The sequence below is a fragment of the Pangasianodon hypophthalmus genome, chromosome 4 (assembly GCF_027358585.1).
Source record: "Pangasianodon hypophthalmus isolate fPanHyp1 chromosome 4, fPanHyp1.pri, whole genome shotgun sequence".
NCBI classification, from domain to species: Eukaryota; Metazoa; Chordata; class Actinopteri; order Siluriformes; family Pangasiidae; genus Pangasianodon; species Pangasianodon hypophthalmus.
Genome location: NC_069713.1, coordinates 33,113,763 through 33,137,157, shown reverse-complemented (window position 1 = coordinate 33,137,157; position 23,395 = coordinate 33,113,763). Strand labels below are relative to the sequence as shown.

The 23,395-nt window shown below is 40.3% G+C and overlaps 1 long non-coding RNA gene and 2 gene segments (V, D, J or C); all 3 read left to right on the top strand.

Annotated features, from left to right (window-relative positions):
* Positions 1-77: 77 nt before the first annotated feature.
* On the top strand, positions 78-742 carry LOC117597178 (T cell receptor alpha variable 5-like). The segment is given in 2 exon segments: positions 78-186; positions 335-742. Coding segments are annotated over 2 exon segments (384 nt in total).
* A 2,205-nt stretch (positions 743-2,947) lies between these two features.
* LOC128318199 (T cell receptor alpha variable 12-3-like) lies at positions 2,948-3,451 on the top strand (the record flags this gene model as incomplete). The annotated part of the segment is given in 2 exon segments: positions 2,948-2,987; positions 3,153-3,451. Coding segments are annotated over 2 exon segments (339 nt in total), but the record flags the coding sequence as incomplete, so codon positions are not given.
* A 10,611-nt stretch (positions 3,452-14,062) lies between these two features.
* LOC117596924 (uncharacterized) lies at positions 14,063-15,077 on the top strand. Its single transcript, XR_008301568.1, has 3 exons — positions 14,063-14,156; positions 14,627-14,733; positions 14,998-15,077. It is a non-coding gene; the product is annotated as an uncharacterized LOC117596924 (long non-coding RNA).
* The last annotated feature ends 8,318 nt before the right edge of the window (positions 15,078-23,395 follow it).

The window sequence follows — 23,395 nt, the reverse complement described above, 5'->3', positions numbered from 1 at the left end:
AAGTCTTCTGGGGTTGTGGAAAGCCAGAGCACTTGACTACGCCTAAGTAAAAGTGGGAGGAGCTAGATGTGGTGAGATACAGTTTAGACAGTTTCACAGAGATACTGCCGTTTATATCTACTGCAAGAGAGACACTCACAACAATCATGTTCCTCTTCTTTGTTTTCATAGCTGTTAAAAACATTGGTAAGTCATTTATATTATACACAAACTTTAGGTGGATGCTGGAGATTTGTACTGATACCTAAACATGATGATTCAGTTGGTGAAAAAAAAAATAACGTCCTTAAGCAATGAAAATAGAAATGTTTATGTTGTTGCAATGTCTTTACAGCAGGTGCTGTTGACAGCAGCATTACACCAGACCAACCCGTCATATCTTCAAGTGAAGGCAGCAGCACCACACTGACCTGCACATATGATCAATCAGCTGACTATCTCTACTGGTATCGACAAAACCCTCAATCAGGACCAGAGTTTCTGCTGAGGATTACAGTATTTACAGGTGATGTCACTAAAGCTGAACAACTTGACCCAAGACTATCCATCAGACTCCGTAAAAATGAGAGGAAAGTAGATCTGGAGATCTTTCCTGCTGCAGTATCAGACTCTGCACTGTACTACTGCGCCATGGAGCCCACAGTGACACAAAACTCAAACACACTGTACAAAAAGTGAAGCTGGATTTTCTCTCAGGAGGGGGAGCTGTTTACCTGCTTCATTCAAAGAAAGCAAGAGAAAGCAAGCAAGTTTATCTGCAAATGATGTAGAAGTGAGCATGGTACGCTACTGACTGGCGTATGGAAAACAGTGTAAGATCTGTGAGAAAATTAATCAGTTTGTAAGATCTAGTAAAGTGCATGCAGTTGATGACAGCGCAGTCTTTTTCATCAGAGGCTTTACAATCTTTTAATAATCTCTAACCTGCGATAATAGGCCGAAAAACCAAGGAAAGACTTCAAATTTAAAAGAGTTGTCTTTCCTTGGTGAAGTCTTTCCTTGGCTTTTCGGCCTATTATCTTAAGTGGCTTTACTTTTTCTGGGTCTGTTTCCACTCCTTTGCATGATACAGCCCAAAAAGCCAAGGAAAGACTTCAACTCTTTTACAGTTTGTGGTCTTGGCCAGGTCTTCAATGCCTTTACTTTTTCTGGGTCTGTTTCCACTCCTTTGCATGGCCTAAATAAGTTATAACTTATGGCCTAAATAACATTCCGAAGTACATCCCTCCACTTATCTAATGTTAGCTAAATCGAAGCTACATTGATAGATTCTCTCTCACATTAATAATCTAAAAATATTATATCTACAGAACCCAAGGTGTTGGAACCTCATCATGATTAACTATCAAACCCGAGTCATCTGCGTGCAAGACTGGAGTTTAGCTACCTTACTGTCAGGGCTGATAAGAAAATTTTACATTAAGATGCACATGTCAGGAAATGATTCTAGACCAGTTGTATAAAAGTCTTCCAGTGTTTTGGAGAAGACAATCCCAGCACTTTGTGCAAATTTATATCTCCCATGCACTTCTCCATTAAGCACTGGAATGTGCTTGGGGTATTTGTGATCCCAGGAGACCAGGAGAATTGCTACTTTTGGATGCTCTCTCTCAGTATCAGGATGTATTTATTGATAGAGACTAATTAAACACTTCTGTAAGTCACTCTGGATAAAGGCATCTGCCAAATGCCATAAATGTAAATGTAAAGTAATGAAATCTACATAAAAATAATCACTTAAACTGGAGAACCCAGAGGAAACCCACAAACACTGGGAGAACATGCTCAGGAACCAAAGTTCAGGATCAAACCTGGAACCCTGTTCTGTGAAGTAAGTGTGCTGTAATGAGACAAAAATATCATTAAGCCACTGTATGCTCTTAGTATTCCTAATAATCTGCTCTTTCTCTCTTTCTCTCTCTCTCTCTGGATCCAGCTGTGCTGCTGTGATGCCGGTGCCTGAACCTGACTCACTTCTACTGCTGTGGCTCCTATAGTTAATGATCAAACACTTTATCTGCTGTCACCCAGAAGAGGATGGAGTCTCTGTTTCACCTTTCAAAGTTTCTTCCTCACGTCATCTCAGGGAGTTTTTTCCTGCCACTGTTGCTTAATTCTCCATCCAGATTTCTGTAAAGCTGCTTTGTGACAACAGCAACTGTAAAAAGAATTGAATTGCACAGAATTTCTTTACTCAAGCAGAATAACGACAACATCAATGACAAAAAGAACTGGACCTGTCACAGGCATGCTTTTATAAGGTGAAATTTCATGTTTCATGTATTTTAAGTTGATAATCTCTAAATTAAAAAAAAAAGGCAGAATGTAATAACTTAGTATTAGCTAAACAAAATTTAGAAGTTAACATTTATCCAGTGGGATACTGGCTAATCTGGCCCACCAAATACGTTTAGAAATGAATTTTGTTCTAAATTAAAACTATGTTGTGGAAGTAATTGAATGGAAAGATTCAGAAATAAAAGTGTGAGTCTCTGTTATTCCACTAGGGGGCAAAATAAAGCAATAAACTCAGCTACTGACAGAAAGGTGCTACTTTCCCTCTGCAACCATGTGTCTTTTTTTAAGAAGAAAAAAATTCAAGAAAAGTTCAGGAAATTAAACAATTAAAAATTTTGTACACAAAATGTGGATTTTTATTTTTTCCCCAATGAACTGTAGTCTATTTATCTGTTCTGTAGGTGATGTATTCATCTGTACACTGAGAATAAAGCTTTCAGAAAGATGCTGATAAATAAATGATCACATTTAAGGGTTATTTTATTTATTGGTCATTGAATGTAATGTCAGGATGCAGCAAGTCAACAATCTGTCAGTAACATTGGGGACACTGTCATGTGATGCTGTGGGGCGGAGCTTCATCAACCTTTATCATGTTAACATATCAGAGTACAGAAAGAATATTTTCACTCAGCTAAGACCATTCATCATGTTCACTGTTATATTCATGTGTCTGTGGCTTTCACTAGGTGAGTTCTACATTGACTTTTTGTTCTTTCAGAAATATTAAGTGTTGAATTAGTGATTAATTATTCTGTGTGGTGTTAAGAAACATCAGAATGTGGGTGTGACTTATGTAGTTCTGGTTTGATTGTGTAAAGGTTAAAAACATTATGTTCTCTTCTCTATGACAGGTGACTCCATGGCAGATTCAATACAGCCACTTTCCCCTCGTGAAGTTGTAGATGAAGGTGTTAATGTTACTCTGTCCTGCAACTACAAACCCAGCAGTGCTATAGCAAACAACTACCTGCACTGGTACAGACAATATCCAAAATCTAAACCTGAGTTCCTTCTTTATATTTCTCAACGTGGAGATCTGAGTCCCAACAGACCCCCAAGAATGTCTGCTAAAGTTGATGATGATAATAAACGAGTGGATCTGCTCATCTCCTCTGCTGCTGTATCAGACTCTGCACTATACTACTGTGCTCTGGCGCCCACAGTGACAGGAAATCCAACTGCACTGTACAAAAACTACAGTTTTATTATACAGTGTTGAGCCTCATCAGCAGAATGAAGAGTCTACACACAGAGAGAAGGTCGGATTTGTTTAAAGTGAGAATGTGAAATAATGATTTAACATTTCAGTTTTCTTCCTTTCATTTTATAAAGTATATTTCTGATGCTCATTTGGCAGCTTATTCTCCTCTCAGCACAGTTCTTCCTGATTTTAGTCTGGTCCTTACTTAATTCTGACATCATCATCTCTATCATAGTATTCTGAAATTACATTCAAGCGTTCTGAAAGCATCAAACATTATCTTAGGAGATCTTTTGTTGGTTTTGAGGAGTTGAAAGTTCTGCAGTGTTCTGCCTAAAATGTTCATGTGAAGATGCCTTAATGTGAAGCTTCAGTGAAGCAGAGGTACTGACAGCCACACAGTTTATTACTGCGATGTACTTTACAAAAAGATATAGGGATACTGAAAAGATATGGGGACACTGATCTTATTCTCCAGCTGCATTAGATGTGAACTGACCAATATTGTCAATATGAAGAATGTCTTGGGTAAAAGCTTTGTCATTTTGAATTCTGGAAGAAATGTAGAAAGAGAACACCACTTCCGCTGTATGTTTCTCTACATTAGGGCTGCTAAATTCTGGTGCTGGAGGTTTGGAGTCCAGCAGTTTGGTGATTTCCATGCTGTAACGCCTAATTCAACTCATTCTTTAACAGCTTTAGTCGACCCTCTAGGACCGGATTTTGACATCCGTAATCTACAGAACCAGCCAACTAATGTTTTTTTTTTCTGAGGAGAAAGTGTGAAACCAAACACAGCAATCTAAATAACTTCCCTTAAAATCTATCAAATAATTTGACTGTACCTCACACTAATAATTCTTCTACAACTAAAAATAACAGACAATGAAACCAAAAACTAGAAAAACTAAAACAAGGGACTAGACTGAGGCGAGGCAAAGAAAAGGAAACTCAACATGAAACCAAAAACCACTCACACTGCAAATAACACACCAGCAGCCACACCAACTACACACACAATGCTGCACAACTAAGGAGGGAAAACACAGAACGTAAATAGGGAAACTAATTAGAGGAACACAAAACAGGTGAGCACAAACAAGGAAGGAAGTGGGGCAGACAACAAAAGAAGAATTTCAAAAAATGTGAGTAAGGGAGCCCTCTGGTGGTCTGGAGGGGAATTGTCCATGGTGGACGTGACAAACTGAAAATCTGCATAACTGAGAATTGTGCCAAATAAAAAACAAAATATAAAACACAATGTCCTCCACACAAGAAGGTTGGGTCTGCTTACACACACCAGCTCACAGTGCAGCAGCTGCAAAGGAAACAGAAACAAAGAGACAGAGACAAGCAACACTGCATGCAGAACCACACCAGTTAAGAAAGCACATTACCTGCCTGAAATGTAAATGATTTCAAATGACATGTACATGTTAGATCTACCTCCATCCATGTGGTATTTCAGTAACTACAGGGAATGGAGAAGTATTATGGCCCTGTAAAATGCCTTCAGGAGGCAGTAAATATGCTCAGAGCTCATTTACTCTTCATCTCAAGTGACATGTAAAACAGCATCAATGAAATCTACAATATTTACAGAGTCATAACATGAATTAAAGAGACCAGATACCAGATTTATTGTTTTTATGCCCATATATTAAGAAATGTAAACAGAAACATAACATGCTTTGGGGTGAGTAACAGCACAATAATAAACTAAAACATTACTATAATGTCTCCATCTGAGCTTTTGTGAGGTGTACTTATGGTATCTACTTCTTAGCCCCATTCCAATACAGCTTATGTATGAAGCCCATCTGCCAGCCAAATGAATGATTTTAATGTCCTCAAATTAACACAATAATCTGATAGGCTACCTGTGCAGTATGAGAGGAAGCAGAGTTGTGATGAATAAATGAATAAATATGAGTGGGTGGAGCTACATGTAGAGACATCAGAGACAATCTCAAATACACAACACTGGCATTTATTTCTAAAGCTAGAGGTCTGAACTAAACACTCAGGATAACAATGTTACTCCTCTTCTTGCTTTTCTTCACTATTGCTGATATCGGTAAGTCATATACATTGCACATGTAACTATAAATTTTTATAATTACCAAGGACCACAATTTCCACTTTAATTTATTATTAATAAATGCTGATTCTATTATTATAATGTTTTTATAGCAGAGGCTGCAGACAACAGCATTAAACCAGAACAAACCTCCAGATCTGTAACTGAAGGCAGCAACATCACACTGTCCTGCACATATACTGGATCAGTTTACAGTCTCCACTGGTATCAACAAAAACCTTGATCAAGACCAGAGTTTCTGCTGCTGATTGATGAATCCACAGAACGTGTCACTAAAGCTAAACCACCTCATACACGATTGTCTATTAAACTTGATAAAATGGGAAAGAAAGTGGATCTGCTCATCTCCTCTGCTGCAGTGACAGACTCTGCACTGTACTACTGCGCTCTGAGGCCCACAGTGACAGGAAACACAACTACACTGTACAAAAAGCACTACACATGACTGGAGCACAGCCATGCTTTTCTCACAAGATGGAGCTATTTACATCTTTACATTCACTTCTTCAGCTCTCTGTCTATGATGTTCATTTGTTTTTAAAGGTTTACAATCACATTTGCACCGACTACAAGTTGTGGTAACAGTATATTTTAAGAAAGACAATATTGGCATTAAGTAAAGTCTTATTATCTGTCCATTAAAACCCAAATTACCCATTTCACTATAAAATTATTCTTTATCCATAAAGATATGTATTGCTTCATAATTGGGGCTCAGTGATAATTACAGAAATTTTTACTTGCATAATGCATAATAAATATTTTTTCTAAAGCCATTGTTATGCACATTCTTGAAGAATTAATCATCTAAATTCAAATGTTATTAGTTTGATTTGAAATGTGTTATTGCTGTAGGTTCTAGGAAGCATCTTGACTTGGCAGTTTATTGCTTTAAAAGCTAATAAGAGTTTAATATATCGCTAACATGACAATACACCGATCAGCCATAACATTAAAACCACTGAGAGGTGAAGTGAATAACACTGATTATCTCATTACAATGGCAGCTGTCAAGGGGTGGGATATATTAGGCAGCAAGTGAACAGGCAGATAAAATGATCTTAGATAAAAGTTCCTTGATAAAATGTACTTACAAAATTGCTTTACTAATTCTGAAAAAAATCTAAGCTAAGAGTGAGAGTAGGGGTGACACAGGGTTACAACAAATAAACGAACGTCAGTGTGTGTAGAGTTGTTAAATGTTGCCATAGCCCTTTAAGGTTGGTGTTATACGGGAGGAGGCGGGTCGTCAGGTTTTAGAAAAAAAGGGACACAGGCAGACAGGTGTAAAAAAAGGAGAGTAACCAGAAGGAAATAAACAATACGTTCTGTTGGCAATCCTGTTCTGCATTGTATCAGTTCTTAAAACAATTTACAGAATTGTCAGAAGTGGTTGAACATGGCACAAGGTCTCCGCCGTATTGATCCACTGATTTTCGACGAGCATATAGCTGACAATTGGAGCAAATTTGAAAAAGGATGGCGTATATATTGCAACGCTGGTCTGTCAGACAAATCGAAGAAGGTGCAGGCCTATACCCTGCTGAATTTAGCGGGTCCGGACGCGGTGGAGAAATCCGAGGCTTTCACGTACGCTGAGGGGGAGGACAAGGAAGATCCCGACGTCTTGCTGCAAAAGTTTGCTGAACTCTGCTTGCCCGCAAAGAATATAATAATGGACAGACACGTCTTCAACACAACTAATCAAAAGCCTGGTGCGTCCATTCAGTCATATGTTTCCACACTGAAAATACTTGCAAAAAAATGCGACTTTGGACAATTAAATGACGAACTGATATGTGACCGCATCATTTGCGGGATTGAAAGTGACAGTGTGCGGAAACAACTGCTCCGTGAGAAAAAGCTCACGCTGGACTCTGCAGTTAATATATGCTTGTTATATGAGCAATCCGAAAAGAGCACAAAAGAACTGAAACACGAGGCTGTACCATACAAGATCGCTGCATCAACTGCAACAGATACCACGCCCCTGATAAACTCAAGTGTTTTGCTTTCAATAAACAATGCAACAACTGTGGTAAATGGAACGACTTTGCAAAGTGCTGCAGATCGGCTCCATCACACAAAACAGCACCACAGTCTCAGAGTCGTGATTATCATCCTAAGCGAACTGCAGCACAATTCAGAAAAGTCTAATTGAGTGAATGAACTGGACACAACTCTGGATGTCCCTGAGGACACTTTCTATTGCGAGACAGTGGATGATGTCTCTCAGAAAGGTGAAATATTTACAACACTACATCTGAAACATGGGTCTGGCCAGTTGAAACTGAAAGTGGACACAGGTGCAAAATGCAACATTATATCTGCCCAACAGCTACACCTCATTGTACCCTCAGCTCACATAAACACTGCTGAAAAAGTGAATCTCATTGCATATGGTGGGCAAACTATCAACACTGAGGGCACCACAATATTAGACTGTGAACAAGGCCAACTCAAATTCCATGTTGTAGATCGTAATGTGAGACCACTGCTTGGATTGCAAGACAGCATAGCAATGGGTCTGATACAGTTGGGACCACATGTGCACACTGCAAAACCAAGAACCAGAGGTGCAGGAGTTCAGTGATCTGTTTGACACCACAGTGCTTGGCAAACTGCCTGTCGTTTATCACATGCGGGTAGATGAGTCAGTAGTGCCCACTGTATGTGCTCCTAAGAAAGTGCCCATTGCAATGAAGGAAAAAGTCATGGCAGAGCTTGAGAGAATGACTAAATTGGGTGTCATTACCCCTGAAACTGATGCCACGGAATGGGTATCTGCCATGGTTGCTGCCAAGAAGAAAGATGGCTCTATAAGGATATGCATAGATCCAGTGCATCTCAACAAGGCGCTCCTAAGGCCACATCATCCATTGAAAACCATTGAGCAGGTCATAGCTGATATGCCAGGTGCCAAGGTTTTTAGTATCCTCGATGCCAAATGTGGATTTTGGCAAATCCCTTTAGATGAGGCATCATCAAAGTTGACCACATTTATGACACCCTTTGGCAGGTACAGATTCCTGCACATGCCTTACGGGATCTCCACTGGCAGTGAAGTATTCCAGCGATCCATAGAGCATCTCTTTGAGGGACAACCATGTCAGATCGTGGTAGATGACATCCTAGTCTGGGGGCGCACACTACAGGAACATGATGAGCGATTGAAACAGATACTTCACAAAATCCGTGCCTGTAACATGAAATTAAACCCGGATAAGTGCCACTTTCGTGTCACCTCTGTCTCCTATGTAGGCCACCTCCTGACTGCTGACGGCATTAAACCGGACCCTGACAAGACTACAGCTGTCCGCCAAATGCCAAAGCCTGAGGACAAACAGGCCCTGCAACGGTTTCTCGGCATGACCAACTACTTATCGAAGTTCATTCCACACTATAGTGACGTCACAGGCCCTCTACGTGAACTGTTAAAGCAAGATTTAACACCTACTGAATCTCGGTACGCCCAAATTGAAAAGGAAATGTTAGCCTTGGTATTTGCAACTCAGAAGTTTCATGACTTCATCTACAGTCGACCCGTGACTGTGGAAACAGATCACCAACCCCTCATCACAATCTTAAAAAAGCCATTACACACTGCGTCAGCACGTCTTCAAAGCGTGATGCTCAAGCTCCAACGTTACAGTCTTGATGTGATCTACAAACGGGGCAAGAAGCTCTTTGTCGCTGATGCCCTATCACGTGCTCATCTCCCTTCCACTGAGCCTCCCCTTTCGGATGACTTGCTAGAGGTAATGACGCTTCAAGTTCTCTCATCGCGACGGACAGAAGAGCTCTGATCTGTAGTTAAATCTGATCCCACATGCCAAAGACTTGTTCACATGATAATGCGTGGCTGGCCAAGCTCTTTCAAAGAGCTTTCACATGATCTCCGCCCATTCTTTGCCATGAGAGAGGAATTTGTTGTTGAGGATGGACTGATTTTTCGTGGACAGAGACTCCTAATACCACCATCGCTACAAAGTTACTATGTGAGTCAGCTACATCAAGGCCATCCAGGTCTGGTGGCCACAAAACAAAGGGCAAAAGAAACAATGTACTGGCCCACGATGTATGGTGATATAGAGAGAGCACTCTTTCATTGTGCTCCTTGCAATGCCCTCAAGCCCCATCACTCAAGAGAACCTATGCAGCTGCACAATGTTCCTGAACTCCCCTGGATGTTCACTGCTGCAGACATATTTGAATGGCATGGTAAAATGCACTTGGTTCTAGTAGACTCGTTCTTTGGTTGGTTCGAGCTCGACCATCTACCTGACATGAGGAGTATCACGGTAATTGCGAAACTTAAGAGACACTTTGCAGTCCATGGCATTCCCCAGACGCTCATGACAGACAATGCACGGCAGTTTGTATGCAGTGATTTTACAGATTTTGCACGTGCATGGGATTTCGAGCACATTCGGAGTAGCCCTCACTACCCTCAGTCTAATGGCCTCGCAGAGCGTGCCGTGCGATCCGCCAAACATCTGCTGGAGAAGTGCCATAGGGAGCACAGTGACATACAGGCTGCTTTACTCCATCTGCGTAATATTCCACGTGCTGACCTGCCATCTCCTGCCCAACTCCTCCTCTCCAGGCGTACAAGAACTTTTCTTCCTGAGTTGAAAGACAGAATGACACCCTCTGTATGCCGTGGCGTTAAGACAGTGCTGACCAGGAGGAGAAAGGAAAGCAAAGCATACTATGATCGCAATGCCCACACCCTTCCACCTTTACAACAGGGTCAGACAGTAAGGATGCAGACAGCTCGGGGTTTCGATAAACTGGCAGTCATACAGGGCGCTGCCTCTCAACCTAACAGCTATGTGGTAACCTCTCAGGGCAGACAGTGCACAAGAAATCGACGTCTCCTTCTCCATGTTCAAGAGCCTGCACCCGCTGAAGGTGTGGAGGATGATTATAGGCCCCTTTCACCAGCTCCACCTCCTTCAACCCCCCTGTCACCTGCAGTGATGCCATCTCAGGGTGAAGCACCTGCCACTGGTGCTGCTGCTGCAATTGCCCAGCCTGTAGTGACTCGTTCAGGAAGAGTTAGCCGTCCCAATCCCCATTATCAGGACTATTTCACTCGTTAAGGACAGTCTTTTTAGTTGTCCACAATGTTACGTTATGTTGTACTTATTCCTTAGTTAATTTCGAATACTATGTTTGTATGTTTAGTCTCTAAGTGTTATTTAAGGGAAGGGATGTAGAGTTGTTAAATGTTGCCATAGCCCTTTAAGGTTGGTGTTATACGGGAGGAGGCGGGTCGTCAGGTTTTAGAAAAAAAGGGACACAGGCAGACAGGTGTAAAAAAAGGAGAGTAACCAGAAGGAAATAAACAATACGTTCTGTTGGCAATCCTGTTCTGCGTTGTATCAGTTCTTAAAACAATTTACAGTGTGTTTCATACCATCTGAAGAGCTTGTTTTCCTACAAGGGATTTTCTCAGTTCCTCATCACTTCTGCAGTTATAGATTAAGTTACGTTACGTAACATAAGTTGTGATCCGGTGAGGTAGCGTGGTGAAGGGGAATGGAGCTATGGCAGAAGCACACGTCCCGGAACAGTACTTCGGGAAATACAGAGAGAGCTGGAGGGAAACACACACAACACAGCAGATTAGTAACAACTTGGAAACCAACAGAAGAACAACGAGCAGGTAAGGGTCTGTAGCCTAATAGTAGGTCAGACGCTGACTGAACGGAAACATGTGCTTATATGTGGTGCTGATTGGGCGTGATGACGAGTGACTGGTTAGAACTCTGGCGATGGTGGGCGTTGACTAGGGAACGGCTCCGGTCACTCCGTGACAGTACCCCCCCTCACAGCTCGCTCCTGAAGGCCAAGGACCCCAACGTCACAGTGGCCTACCTCGACATCTGGGTGCTGGACGATGTGGATGTTTCTGATGGAACTAGTGGAGGAGCATGGGGTCTCAGGATGAACTCTTCATCTGCTATTGGAGCAACAGGGGGTTCCGTACTGTCAATGGGATCTCTGGATGAAAGAGACACAGGAGAGTGGTGAGGTTTCAGGAGGGATACGTGAAAAGAAGGGTGAATCTTGAGGTGTGCTGGGAGCCGGAGTTCATATGTGACAGGGTTAATTTGCCTTACGAACTGGAACGGACCAATGTACTTGGGACTCGGCTTTCGGCAGGGCAGACAGAGCCTGATGTCCTGGGTGGAGAGCCATACCTTGTCACAGGGCTGGTAGGTGGGTGTTTCGTTTCTACGAGTGTCGGCATGTCTCTTATGGCAGCGTACTGCCCGCTGCGGCTGGTGATGGGCCTCTTCCCAGACTCTCTTGCTCTCCCGGAACCAGTGGTCCACAGAAGGTACCTCGGATGGTTCACCGGACCAAGGGAAGAGAGGAGGTTGGAAGCCGAGTACACACTGGAAGGGAGTGAGGCCGGTGATGGATTGTCGAAGTAAATTCTGTGCATACTCGGCCCAGACGAGGTACCGGTTCCAGGAGTTCTGGTGGTCATGGCAGTATGTTCAGAGGAAGCAACTGATCTCTACCTCTGTACGTTCCTCTCCGTCTGTCCATTGGCTTGGGGATGAAAGCCCGAGGTGAAGCTCACGGTCACACCTAGGAGAGAGAAAAAGGCCTTCCAAACACATGAGATGAATTGCGGTCCTCTGCCAGAAACTATGTCTTCAGGACATACCAAATTTACCAAAATTTCTAAATATCTGGTTGAACAGGATTTCTGCAGCTTCGAATGCCATGGGAAGTCCCTTGAGTGGGATCAGCTTGCACGCTTTGGAGAACCTGTCAACAACAGCTGGTATGCAGGTGAAGCCATCTGAAGCCAATCTACCTCTAGGTGTGACCAAGGGCGTTGAGGAATGGGTAGTGGGAGCAGCTTTCCCTGAGGTAGATGACGTGGAACCTTGGAGATCATGCATTCTCTGCATCCCTTAACAAACCTCTGAATGTCGGAACGAATGCCAAGCCACCACGAACAGTCTTGTAGTAGAGGGGGTATGATCGATCCCCGGGAGACCAGTGTCCAAGGATGTGTGAGCTGCTTGAATCAGTTGGGTCCCGAGTTGTGCGGGGACACACATCACTCCAGCGGGGCATTCCGGCGGAGCAGGATCTGTAAGAGAAGCGGCAGCGATGAGGTCTTCCATATTCCACTGTATTGCTCCTCCGGTGAGAGTTTCTTTGAAAAGAAGGCACATGGAAGAAGTTTGCTGAGGTTATCCTGCTGCTGTGAGAGCACTGCGCCTACTCCAGAGGTGGAAGCATCGACCTCTACCACAAATGGCTTTGTGCGATCAGGGTGGACGAGGAGTGGCGCAGTGGTGAAGGTGTTTTTTAGGCATTGGAAAGCTTGTTCTGCTTCTGGGGACCAGGAGAGGGACTTAGGACTAGCTTTTAGTACCAAAGTGAGTGGAGCTGTGATCATGCTGAAGTTCTTGATAAACCGTTGGTAGAAGGGAAGGCCTCCGGTGAATCCGTGACAGTCAGGTTTACCAGGACAGGAACATGTACCCTGTGGACACTGTGGATCAGAACCCCAGTAAACACTCTGTTCTGGACATTCTTGCAGCATTACAGCTACAACATTACTGCTACATTTGATTTCTTTGCTCTATTCTAGTTTGATGGAATCTGAAAAACACCTAGAAACAAAAATACAAAGCAGACTGTGTCAGATTGACTAGTTTTAAATGTTAGGTTTAGCAATGTAGAAACTAGTTTAAATTTAAATGGAACAGTTCCACTAGATGTAGAGACACAAATGATAACAAATATATCATGTGTAATTAAATTATTGACTCATTTCATTTTATATTGTGATTTAATACTTATATAATATTTTTTAAATAATTAAATTGTATGAAATATATTTTTGTGATTATTATCTTTTATCAGCAGTTCCTGCTTGTAGTTAGTGTTTTTGCTTAAAATATATTTAGGCCAGTTTCCCTAACTGCTGCTGAATGTAAAGCCAGGATGCTTCAGTAAGAATCAACAATCTGTCAGTAACATTGGTGACACTGTCATGTGATGCTGTGGGGCGGAGCTTCATCAACCTTTATGATGTTAACATATCAGAGTACAGAAAGAATATTTTCATTCAGCTAAGACCATTCATCATGTTCACTGTTATATTCATGTGTCTGTGGCTTTCACTAGGTGAGTTCTACATTGACTTTTTGTTCTTTCAGAAATATTAAGTGTTGAATTAGTGATTAATTATTCTGTGTGGTGTTAAGAAACATCAGAATGTGGGTGTGACTTATGTAGTTCTGGTTTGATTGTGTAAAGGTTAAAAACATTATGTTCTCTTCTCTATGACAGGTGACTCCATGGCAGATTTCTGAAATCAAGGAAATAGTGTTTATAGTGTCACAGAAATCATCAAAATTAAATAACATGGGAATTTGACTTGGGAAGACAATTCTTTCACCTTGCAGAGTTTCCATCCATTCGTTAAGGCGTGTTTGCTCCACGGAGTTTCCTTAAAATCAGACAGTTTCCTCCAGGTTCTCTGGTTTCCTCCCACCTCCCATTAACATGCAGGTAGGTGGATCAGCAACTGTAAATTACCTCTAGCTTTGAACAGTGTGGGAATGGCTGGCATCCCATCCAAGCTGTGATTCTTACCTCGTGCCCAGTGTTCCTGAAATTGTGTGTCTGGATTCACAGCAACCATGACCAGATAAAGTGGTGACTGAATATGAATGAAGGAATGAACACTCACTATCTGGTTCTGGATCCTTGTGTTCCAAATTAACTCCATGCAAAGATGCTGAACTTTAATGACATTCGCTGCTTAGCTGGGTAAATTAAACAAAGACCTATGTTTATATGACTTACATATATCCAAAAATAAAACCAGTCACTTGGGCCAGCTACCCAGCATGCAGCTGGGCTGACTGAGGGGATGAAGATGAGTCCTGGCGTGCCACTAACACATGCTCAGCGCATGGCCCAATTCCTCTTCCATTTCTACTGAACTGTGTTTTGTTTTTCATAACTTTCTTGTTCAGGATCCTGCAGCTGATCCAGTTGAGCTGGAATGAGGCAAGTCTTCTGGGGTTGTGGAAAGCCAGAGCACTTGACTACGCCTAAGTAAAAGTGGGAGGAGCTAGATGTGGTGAGATACAGTTTAGACAGTTTCACAGAGATACTGCCGTTTATATCTACTGCAAGAGAGACACTCACAACAATCATGTTCCTCTTCTTTGTTTTCATAGCTGTTAAAAACATTGGTAAGTCATTTATATTATACACAAACTTTAGGTGGATGCTGGAGATTTGTACTGATACCTAAACATGATGATTCAGTTGGTAAAAAAAAAAATTAACGTCCTTAAGCAATGAAAATAGAAATGTTTGTGTTGTTGCAATGTCTTTACAGCAGGTGCTGTTGACAGCAGCATTACACCAGACCAACCCGTCATATCTTCAAGTGAAGGCAGCAGCACCACACTGACCTGCACATATGATCAATCAGCTGACTATCTCTACTGGTATCGACAAAACCCTCAATCAGGACCAGAGTTTCTGCTGAGGATTATTATATCTACAGAGCGTGTCAGTAAAGCTGAACAACTTGACCCAAGACTATCTATCAGACTCCGTAAAAATGAAAAGAAAGTAGATCTGGAGATCTTTCCTGCTGCAGTATCAGACTCTTCACTGTACTACTGCGCCATGCAGCCCACAGTAACAGGAAACTCAAACACACTGTACAAAAACTCCTTCACATCACAAAAGGGAGGTTTTTCTTTTTCTCAGGAGGGGGAGCTGTTTGGCTTTTTGATTCAAATAAATTTTCCTTTTTCAATTTCCAGTCTTTGATGTTGCAATAACTTTGAATATCTATGCTGATTGTGCTAGAATAATCTCCATAGAAAATGTTAATCACCTTTCTGGATATTAAGAAATTTTATTATTTCATGAATTTAATTCTCATGCATCAGGTCTGTTTTATTATTTAAACCCAAAACCCAAAATGTCCCAACAAATGTAGCTGTTATTTGTGGACAGAATTTGTTTAGAAAAATATATGTTTAAGTGAAATGTTGTGAGTTGAATAAGATTGTGTTTATTTATTAGAGCAACTACATATCATGAAGAATATTTCACATCTATTCATGCTAAAATGTGTTTAAATAAAAAAAGGGTCTTTACATTAGAATATGTTGTTATTGTATAAAATTAAAATCCTACTCAGTAAACATTACCTCTTCAGGTAAATAATAAAGATAAATCCACTTTAAATGCATTTAAATAGACTGTAGAGAGTTATGGAAGTGTTGTGTTTTTTAAAGATCAGAATGGTGTGGGAACTGAATCGCTTTTCAGCCTCATCTACAGGTAGTTATGTGAACTCTATTTATAGCCAGGTTTTTATTCATTTTAGTAACCAAATAAAGCTTGATTTATTCATATTAATGGGCCAAGCTTCCACGCTGAACAAATAAACAAATCCATATTTCTATAGGAACAAAATGCTAAAAAGAAAGGAATCAAGTGACCAATCAAACAGGCTAATGACTATAAAAACTCAATAATAAATAGAATAAGTTTGCTAATAGTGGGATGTGATTCCCACCACTGTAAAGAGATGTTTAAGAGGTGAAGTGGGATGCAGTGTGTTGATCAGCAACAGTGGAATAGTTGTGTGTTGTATTGGTGACTCAGTTCACTGTCACTGATACTGTGAAGTGATGATCTGTACAAAGTTATGCCACAACAGCAGCACTTCCTGGGTGTGGCCTTCTAGAGACGTGTTCCCTCATGTGTAAAGTTCAGCACATACAGCACTATTATACAGAATCCTCACAGAGCTGTGTTCAGAAATGGCTCAACTATACAACTTACTGTACATAGTGAGATACACACCACTGATTCTCACTCTAGCTACAGGTAATTCACTTTCATCAGTTAATCAACTGTATTAATTAATATCCATATTTTTATTAATCTAGTCATTTCACAAGTAAATATTTTGTTTACAAAAATACTTCACAGATTTATTTCTTTATGTTCTTCTCTACAGCAGGCAGTGCTGCAGATAAAATTGGGCCGAGGGATGAAGATACCAACATTATCAGGAAAGAAACAGACACTGTTACTCTGAAATGTTCATATGAAACAAGCAGCAATAACATTGTGCTTTACTGGTACAAACAATATCCTAACAGCGCACCACAGTATTTACTGTATAAAGGCGCAAGGTCAAATAGTTATGGTAGCACTCCTGATGATCCTCGATTAGAGTCAAAAACAACCAGTGTCTCTACTGAACTTACTATCAGAGGTCTAAAGCTCTCAGATTCTGCACTCTATCACTGCGCTCTCAGAGTAGCAGCACAGTAATACAGAGTCAATGAAAGGCTGTACAAAAACATAACAATGGTTTATATGAAGTTTCTAAAACCACATCAAAGATACTCCCTTTACCAACTTATCATCAGTTAACCACAGACACAAACAGCATTTGTGGTAACATATGCAGCTGAAAGAAAGAGAAAATAAAATAAAGAGCATTTAAACATGACAATTACACATTATTCACACTAAATTCACAAATCTACATTTTTGTTCCTCAATAAATATTCTACTGACTTTAAAAGAGCCATTGGGTCAGGTGATGTTGGTGTGTACAATTTTGAATTAAAGTTACTGACATTTTTTTTGATAGTTTTTTCCCCACAGTTCATTGTTTAATTGTTCATTCATTCATTCATTCATTCATTCTGCATGTACATCCAAACACATGTTACTCTGCTGGATGTGAGCTAAGGCAGTGGCCTTTTCCCAACACTCTGACCAGACATGAGTTTGATCGTACAAATACAAAGATGAAATGGATGAATAAGGAAATGGCAGCAGCACAATGTACACAATCATGCAGATACAGGTCAAGTGCTTGAGTTAATGTTCATATCAAATATCAGAATGTGGGGAAAATGTGATCTCAGTGACTTTGTGGCTTTGTTTTTAGTGTCAGGCTGCTTTGAGTATTTGAGAAACTGCTGATCTCTTGCAATTTTCATGCACAACAGATACAAATCACCACTCTTTATAACCACGGTGAGTAGAAAAGCATCTCAAAAAGTACCACATATGAGCTAGAAAAGGAGAAGAACACATCAGGTTCCACTCCTGTCAGTGAAGAACAGGAATCTGAAACCCTGTGAGCACAGACTCACTGAAACTGGACAGCTGAAGATTGGAAAAGCATCACATTGTCTTTCTCATAAACTGCCCAGAAAGTAAAAGACTCTACACTGGTCCCTACCAGGCACTTCTGCTAAGTGACATCTTCACATCTTCACTTGGTGGATCCAAAACTGACTAAACTGACTTTAACATGAGCAAATAGCATTATATGTGCAGACTGTATTTACCAAAAGAACCTGGAAATGAATCTCTAAACCAAATCACGTTCTTGAGCAGAATTCCTCTACTGTATAATTATCACATGTAGATTTGTTTACATTATACCTTCAAGTGTTATACACAGTTCACAAATAAATAAAAATATGTTGTACTTGCAATTATGTTTAAGCCTAACCCACTTTCACCCTCCCTACCTAATCCTTTCATTAATCAGAGTCTCTCGATCTACCATCCTGATTCCTAGCAAAATGATGTGCAGACAATACTTTGTGAAGTAATTTGTAAATTAGCATTCTGCACACCAAGATTTTCAGTTCAACATATGAGAATATAATTTCAACATATAATCTCAAAATAAGTAAATATTGGTTATTTTTTAGTTTATTTCTTATTTATTATGGTCTTCTCTGTGGTGCTCTGCACATACAAGCAGATTATAAATCACACATAATAGCAATTATTATCCATTATTGCTGAAGATATTTGTTCACTGAATGACTCAGTATGCTTATCAAAAACAAATTGTAGGCAGGTGATAAACTGGGCGAGAGAGCAGGACAGCCGAGGTCTCCTACCTTTGTTTTACGTGAACGGTAAGTGGAGATGAGCTGTGTTTAACAGAGAAATACTTTCATTTACAAATTTTAAATATATTCAGTCATGGCCATTGTTAACTGCTGTGTACATGTCACATGAACATTTAATCTGTATTTGCTCCTGGAACTGGAAATCTGATTTGTTATAGTCGCTGTGATTTTTGCGTGAATTTTGTGAAATCCTCATTTATATATATAGGTGGAGCTACAGCATCAAATACACAACACCGGCATTTATTTCTACAGCTAGAGGTCTGAACTAAACACTCAGGATAACAATGTTACTCCTCTTCTTGCTTTTCTTCACTACTGCTGATATCAGTAACTCATATACATTGCACATGAAACTATTATATTTCATAATCTATAAAAAGCACAATTTTCCAAAATTGTGAAAATTTATATATAAAAAAAGCATCCTAAATAATATTGGTGTTTATTTTAATTCATTAATTCGTTGATGTTCAGTCAGCACTTTATCTTGGTCAGGGTCACAGTAGATCCAGAGCCGATCCTGAGAACACTGAGGGTGAAGCGTTAATACACCCTGAATGAGAGTCCAGTCCATCACAGAGCACCATGCATACACACATTCACACCTTGGGGCAATTTCGAGCAGTCGGTCCACCTAGCAGCATGTATTGGGGAGGTGAGAGGATACTGGGGAACCTGGAGGAAACCCACACAGATATGTGGAGAACATGCGAAACTGCACACAGACAGTAACTCAAGCTCAGAACCCCTGGAGCTGTGACGCAGCAACATTACCTGCTGAGCCTCCATAACACCCTTATTTTATTTACTTCATTAAAATTGTTTGTATGCATTAGAAATATCAGAAGAAACAGAGAGTCGAGTTGCCCTGACTATGGAGGACTGATTCCAGAGTCGTCATTCCTACATCTGTCTGTAGGGGGAGCTGGATGACTTAAGATACTGTACAATATAGACAGTGTCACAGAGGCAACACTGCTGTGTGTAAAGCCAGGAATCTGAACTCAAACCAAGGCAATCATTTTACTCTTCTGTGTTTTCATACTTATTATTAATCTCCTTCTGCAGTTATAGATTTTTCCCGAGCCGTCCCTATGGCCTGAGAACGTCATCCATCAACCCCAATAATCAGAGCTTCCTTTGTATGAGGAGTTGTTAGCTCAGCTACAACCTAGTCTGTTGGTTAACTGCTCATTATCTCCTTCTTGCACTGATCACTGACTTCTGAAGACCATGCTGTCAGGTTCCCCAGGACAGGAACATGGACCCAGTGGACACTGTGGATCAGAACCCCAGTAAACACTCTGTTCTGGACATTCTTGCAGCATTACAGCTACAACATTACTGCTACATTTGAGTTCTTTGCTCTATTCTAGTTTGATGGAATCTGAAAAACACACAGAGACAAAAACACAAAGCAGACTGTGTCAGATTGACTAGTTTTAAATGTTAGGTTTAGCAATGTAGAAACTAGTTTAAATTTAAAGGTACAGTTCCACTAGATGTACAGACACCACTGATAACAAATATATAATGTGTAATTAAATTATTGACTCATTTCATTTTATATTGTGATTTAATACTTATATAATATTTTTTAAATAATTAAATTGTATGAAATATATTGTTGTGATTATTAGCTTTTATTACAGTTCCTGCTTCTAGTTTGTGTTTTTGCTTAAAATATATTTAGGCCAGTTTCTCTAACTGATGCTGAATGTAAAGCCAGGATGCTTCAGTAAGAATCAACAATCTGTCAGTAACATTGGTGACACTGTCATGTGATGCTGTGGGGCGGAGATTCAGCAACCTTTATGATGTTAACATATCAGAGTACAGAAAGAATATTTTCATTCAGCTAAGACCATTCATCATGTTCACTGTTATATTCATGTGTCTGTGGCTTTCACTAGGTGAGTTCTACATTGACTTTTTGTTCTTTCAGAAATATTAAGTGTTGAATTAGTGATTAATTATTCTGTGTGGTGTTAAGAAACATCAGAATGTGGGTGTGACTTATGTAGTTCTGGTTTGATTGTGTAAAGGTTAAAAACATTATGTTCTCTTCTCTATGACAGGTGACTCCATGGCAGATTCAATACAGCCACTTTTCACAACTACTAAAGTTGTAGATGAAGGTGATGATGTTACTCTGTCCTGCAACTACAGTGTTTCAGTAAACACCCTGTACTGGTACAGACAATATCCAAAATCTAAACCTGAGTCCCTTCTTTTCATCACTCCAAGTGGATTTAAAACTGACCCTCTTCCATCACGTCTGTTTCCTAAAGTTGATAATAATAACCGAGTGGATCTGCTCATCTCCTCTGCTGCTGTATCAGACTCTGCACTATACTACTGTGCTCTGGCGCCCACAGTGACAGGAAATCCAACTGCACTGTACAAAAACTTTAACACAGTTTTGTTCTAATGAAGGGAGAGCAAATGCAAAGTTCAATAATTTACACCCCTTCAAACCTCTCACTCTCTCTCTCTCTCTGTTATCCTTCCTCTCTTTCTATCTGTTAATTATGAGACAGTTTTGTTAAACTGAAGGCAGATCAGCTGCTAATGTTCAATAATTTACATGCCTTTTGAGCTAGCAGACAGGAGCCCTGCTATTCTTTCTTTCTTTCTTTCTCTGAAAATGAACATTTTTCATTTTCATAGACACACAATGAGGGAAAAATCTGTTTCGAGTTTAATTGGACTGTTTAGAGTAACAAATCTGTTATATGTTGGTCTGTGGCATTCATGTCTGGAATGATGAGACATTTAGGAAACTGACTCTTGGTGTTCTGGTAACATGGGGATTAAATGTTTGTTTAAAAAAGGGAGTGTCATGATATGAGATCAGTTCCTGCCATTCAGCTGTATTGAACACAGGATGGAAATTTGACTTTAGGAAAAAACTGGTGCATGAAGCTAACAGGCTCCTGTGTTTCATATTAATACACAACAAATAACAACAACAAAATCTTAGGGAAGCCAAACTGACCTCAAAGCAGGGTTTAAATAGGCAGAACACAGGTGACCATAATGACTAATCAAACACAGGTGGAGATCATTAACCCAGAATGCAATTTGGAAAGAAATACAGATTCGTAAAATGTCCCCATCTGCTGACCAAAACAGTTACGTGAGGCTGAGCATTTACACGCAAACTAAATACTAAGAAACTCTGAAATTCATGTAAATGTTTCAAAGATTCTACTTTTCACTCGAGTTGTCAATAATATAATTTGTACTGAAAATTGTGGAATCAGAAAAGAATTCAGAACAGAAGCATTTTCACTAGTGGACTCAGATTTTTGGACCCTGCTGTGTGTGTTTTCATGGCAGACCAACTGGGGCCCAGTAACGGCCCATGTATGAACACACTCACAGCACATGCCCATGTGGAGCCCAAATGGCCCGTATTCAACCCATGATCCATGTGACCTGAGAAATGTTCTAATGTAGCACACCACATGGATTACATAAATTAAACTCTTCTAGTGGAAGTAACTGAATGAAAGCATTTGAAGAAAGCGCTAGTCCCTGTTATTCCACGAGGAGGCGAAATATAGCAATAAAAAGAAGAAAGAAGAGCCACCAAGAACATCACCAAAGCTGTAGAAAAAGCGTCGAGGTGGCTGAGGATCAAGAGGGCTGATCCGTGGCGTGGCGCGCTACTTGGACACAAGTCGGGGACTGATCACCCCGGGCTGGGTCGCCTGGGTGAGGGTGTCTGATGATCTAAGTCCTGAAACACCCTATGACCCCGGGTTCATCACTGATGATGTGTCCAAGTCGCACCATCTGGTGTTTCAAGAAACAAGAAACTGTAAATTAAATGATTAACAAACAACTTCTTGACAACTTTATGTAAGTAAATAAATAAGTAGATAAATTAATTCATGTCTGTTGCTAAAGGTGATGCATTGATTTTAACAGGCAAATACCAAATCCTTTTTTTCACCAGTCACTTTTTTTTCTTTTTTTAGTGTACAAATAATGTAGAAAACACCCAAACAGGCAGAGGCTTAGATTTTTGTATAGATGTTGAATTTTCAAACACAACACAGGCCTCTGACTCCAAAAGAGATGTTTAGGAGGTGAAGTGGGATGCAGTGTGTTGATCAGCAACAGTGGAATAGTTGTGTGTTGTATTGGTGACTCAGTTCACTGTCACTGATACTGTGAAGTGATGATCTGTACAAAGTTATGCTACAACAGCAGCACTTCCTGGGTGTGGCCTTCTAGAGACGTGTTCCCTCATGTGTAAAGTTCAGCACATACAGCACTATTATACAGAATCCTCACAGAGCTGTGTTCAGAAATGGCTCAACTATACAACTTACTGTACATAGTGAGATACACACCACTGATTCTCACTCTAGCTACAGGTAATTCACTTTCACCAGTTAATCAACTGTATTAATTAATATCCATGTTTTTGTTAATCTAGTCATATCTCAATTTCTTAAGTCAATATTTTGTTTACAAAAATACTTCACAGATTTATTTCTTTATGTTCTTCTCTACAGCAGGCAGTTTTGCAGATAAAATTGGGCCGAAGGATGAAGATACCAACATTATGAAGAAAGAAACAGACACTGTTACTCTGAAATGTTCATATGAAACAAGCAGTGAATACATTTGGCTTTTCTGGTACAAACAATATCCTAACAGCGCACCACAGTTTTTACTCTATAAAGGCGCAAGGTCATATAGTGATGCGAGCACTCCTGATGATTCTCGATTAGAGTCAAAAACAACCAGAGACTCTACTGAACTTACTATCAGAGGTCTAAAGCTCTCAGATTCTGCACT